Genomic DNA, 3,277 nt, shown 5'->3' with positions numbered 1-3,277 from the left:
ATCCCTTTAAAGTCTTTCTGTATGAAGTTGAGAACATTTTAAATCTCTATAAAAGCAGAAAAGGCTATAGATAACAAAAAGCCTAAACTGAGAAAAAATCTGGAACTATATTTAAGCTTCTCCAAGGAAGTCAGTCTGAATCAGCTTTCCACTCACAGACTCAGTTCTCAGTTGCCTGGAAGTATACAGAAATCTTTGCCCAACATGCAGTCAAACACTGTGCTACACTTTAGCCATGCAAATCTAGGTATTTGTTGTTGTACTTAGGAAGCTCTGTTCTCAGTCATGTAAACATACTGCTCCTCTTGTATTTACCTTTACCAACAGGRAGAGAGGCTGGCAGTAGCTAATTTGAAATACAATTCCTCTGTTCTGAAACATGGCAAAAATGAAGACTACAGACATAATACCTGCAGCTGCCTTAATTTGAAACTGTGAATAGAACTGCTCACTGAAATAATAGTCATCCAGTATAYGCTCAGGCAAAAGCCTGTTTTTCTCCTAAGATAATAGCCTGAGAGAGAAAGAACGAGTGGAGAGAAAGAAAAAAGTATTTTCTCTTCAAATATGAAAGCCACAAAGGATTTCATAGAGTGCTGGCCTATGACACAAAAAGGCTTGAACAGATCCACAAGCTAGCTGCTTTCTGCCATTTTCTGCTGGATATTGGGAACCATTGAAATCAGTACTCCAGAACTGAAAGGACCAGTGTTGTACCCCCAGTCAAATCTTTGGAGACAAATTGCAATGAAGTTCATCACTTTTGTGGAAATTGTAGGCCCCAATCCATCAAAGCATTGAAAATTATCAGCAGTTATTACCAAAAAGGGGATAAATGATGTGTGGTGCTTTGTAGAACCATTTTTTTYCCCAAGCCTATATAAATATGAGCAAACTATACTGGAAATCAAAGAATGCTAGACCAAATAAGGCTACAAGTTACGCAGTTATGCTTGTCCATGTTTATATATAAACCCAACTCATTAATTGTCATTTTAAGACAGTGAGACACAAATGATTTGTGACTGTGTGCTCCAAGAAACTACTAAAATTTCAGTTAGACAAACAAGACTTTATCTAACTGTGAAGAAATTGTACTTTGATGATAGTTATGAATAAATCAGATTGGTTTCCATGAAAAGTACTTAGTATTTCAACAAGAACACTGTCGTACAGATAATTTGCTAACACTTCCACATTTGCTGGATTCTTATCRCAAGAGAAAAAGCATCTTTCATTGCTTTGGGGCTCTGTACTCCTATTGCTCATCCACAGAAATAAGGTCAGTAGGTCTACTTCATGYTTTGTTTTTAGTTATTTACTTTGCACACAGTGCCATTTAAATGAGAATTTCTGCTGTGCCATCAGCCCAATATTATCAGCTTAAACATTTGCTTAATTTGCAGTTTTAGTTCTAACTTTTGCAGCAGACCTCTCTGATAAACAGCTTTCTCTCTGTAAGAAACTACTTTTATCTTCTCCCTTTCTTGTCTAGGATGAAATCTTTCAAACACTGTTGTAACTGGGAACTAGGAATTATTCAGTAAAATAGCTGAAATATAATATGTGGTATAGAATGTGTATCAGCTTTTAGCTCCAAGGTATAATTTGTTTAATTAAGGTAACATTCAGAGACTTGAACTATTCTTTTCCCAATATATGGGACTCAAGAGAAATTAAGTTCTTTGCAGTTACTCTAAATTATAGTATCTATAAACTTATAAAATATTTCACAAGCAGATACTGATATTTCTCTATCAGTTTAACCACTGTGAAYTGATGAAAGAACATTCCTCTCTTGCCGACAGGAGAAAACAGATCATGCTTCAAGCGAGACCATGATAGAATCAAGCACTGTGTTGTCCCTCATTACAGACAGATCAAAGCTTAAGGAAATCCAGCCTAAAGGCTCAGAGGACAGCGTATTTTTTCTGGAGATAGTCTTTATCTCTTTTATGCTTCTCACAACCATTTTGGGTTTAGGTGGGAACGGTATCATCCTATGTTTTCTTTGCTTCAAGATGAAGAGGAATAAATTCACTATGTATGTCCTAAACCTGATCATTGCCGATTTTACCTTTCTCTTCAGCTGCTTTGTTACTTTATTGCTAATTCTAATGAACCTGCACTCACCTGTTTTAGAGATCTATCTCAGTCTTGTGGTGGACATCATTTTCTACTTTGAGTACAACACTAGTTTCTTTCTTTTGACAGACATCAGTGCAGAGCAGTGTTTGAGTGTCCTTTTTCCAGTATGATGCCAGTGCAGTTGGCCTAAACATCTCTCAGCATACATGTACAYTTTTCTGTGGACTCTGTCCTGTCTGGTCAGAGTATTTTTCCAAAATGAAGGACATGCAGTCCAAGGCACTAGGATACATGATACAATAGCTATATTCTCTTGTGTATTAAATTTCCTAATTTTTACCCCCATCATGATCCTCTCCAGCTTGATCTTGTTCATCACTGTCCAAAGGAGGCCTCTGCAACAGAGGCCCCAAACAAGGCTTTACATCACCACCATCATTACAATCATGGTATTCCTCGTCTTTGCCGTGCCTGTCACACTCATGAGCATTGTGAAATACTGGATTCCTGAATTGGTATCAGCTAGACTAGTTTATATTTCTGTTTTGCTCAACATCAAGAACAGYAGTGCAAATCCTTTGGTCTACTTCTGCATAGGGGGCCAGAACAGGCTGAGATTCAGGGAACCAGTTCAGACAGTGCTTCAGAGAGCCTTAAGAGATGGGACACAGACAGCAATCTGAGAACAGAAACAGTCAAGACTGAGTCAGAAACCCGGGAGTCTAGTTGCAAGTTCCTGGCAATGGGAGTCACTCTATAGCTTACAAATACCCCATTATGCCAGACCAGGTTACTCTTCTCTGGGTATTATAGATTTAGAGATCCACTCTACACTGACTACAGTCTATCAGTCTCTCTTYTCACGGTGGAAAGGAGAGGTACAGCGGAGTACTGCCCACAAGACGGGGTAGGGGAAGAATAGCTTGACATAAGTCAAGCTCACGGAACTGTGAGAAATACTCAGCTTCAGGTTTTGAAGAAAAGTGTATGTGCAAATGTGTGTACACTTTGTAGTCCTTCCATATCTTTCATTTCAGGTAAATAGTGCTCTTAAGTCAGGCAGGCCTCAGCACATCTCACCTACTCTTGCTATTTGGAGTGCMCAAAGTCAAGAGGTTCCTCTGTAGCTGATGGAGAGAAACAGGCACACYGAAAGCACAGTTTTCTTCCATCAGCAGAAAGCACCTGT

At 38.8% G+C, this 3,277-nt stretch overlaps 1 protein-coding gene across 1 annotated transcript; it reads left to right on the top strand.

The window, feature by feature from the left end:
* The first annotated feature begins 1,838 nt into the window (after positions 1-1,838).
* Positions 1,839-2,771, top strand: LOC146594487 (proto-oncogene Mas-like). Its single transcript, XM_085307409.1, has 2 exons — positions 1,839-2,185; positions 2,450-2,771. The coding sequence occupies exons 1-2, from the start codon at positions 1,839-1,841 to the stop codon at positions 2,769-2,771; spliced, it is 669 nt and encodes a 222-aa protein (XP_085163535.1).
* The last annotated feature ends 506 nt before the right edge of the window (positions 2,772-3,277 follow it).

Source organism: Rhea americana, unplaced genomic scaffold, assembly GCF_003343005.1.
Source record: "Rhea americana isolate MKP2758 unplaced genomic scaffold, rheAme1 scaffold_258, whole genome shotgun sequence".
Classification (NCBI taxonomy): domain Eukaryota; kingdom Metazoa; phylum Chordata; class Aves; order Rheiformes; family Rheidae; genus Rhea; species Rhea americana.
The sequence above is the reverse complement of the archived record's forward strand: the minus strand, read 5'-3'. Positions and strand labels throughout refer to the sequence as shown.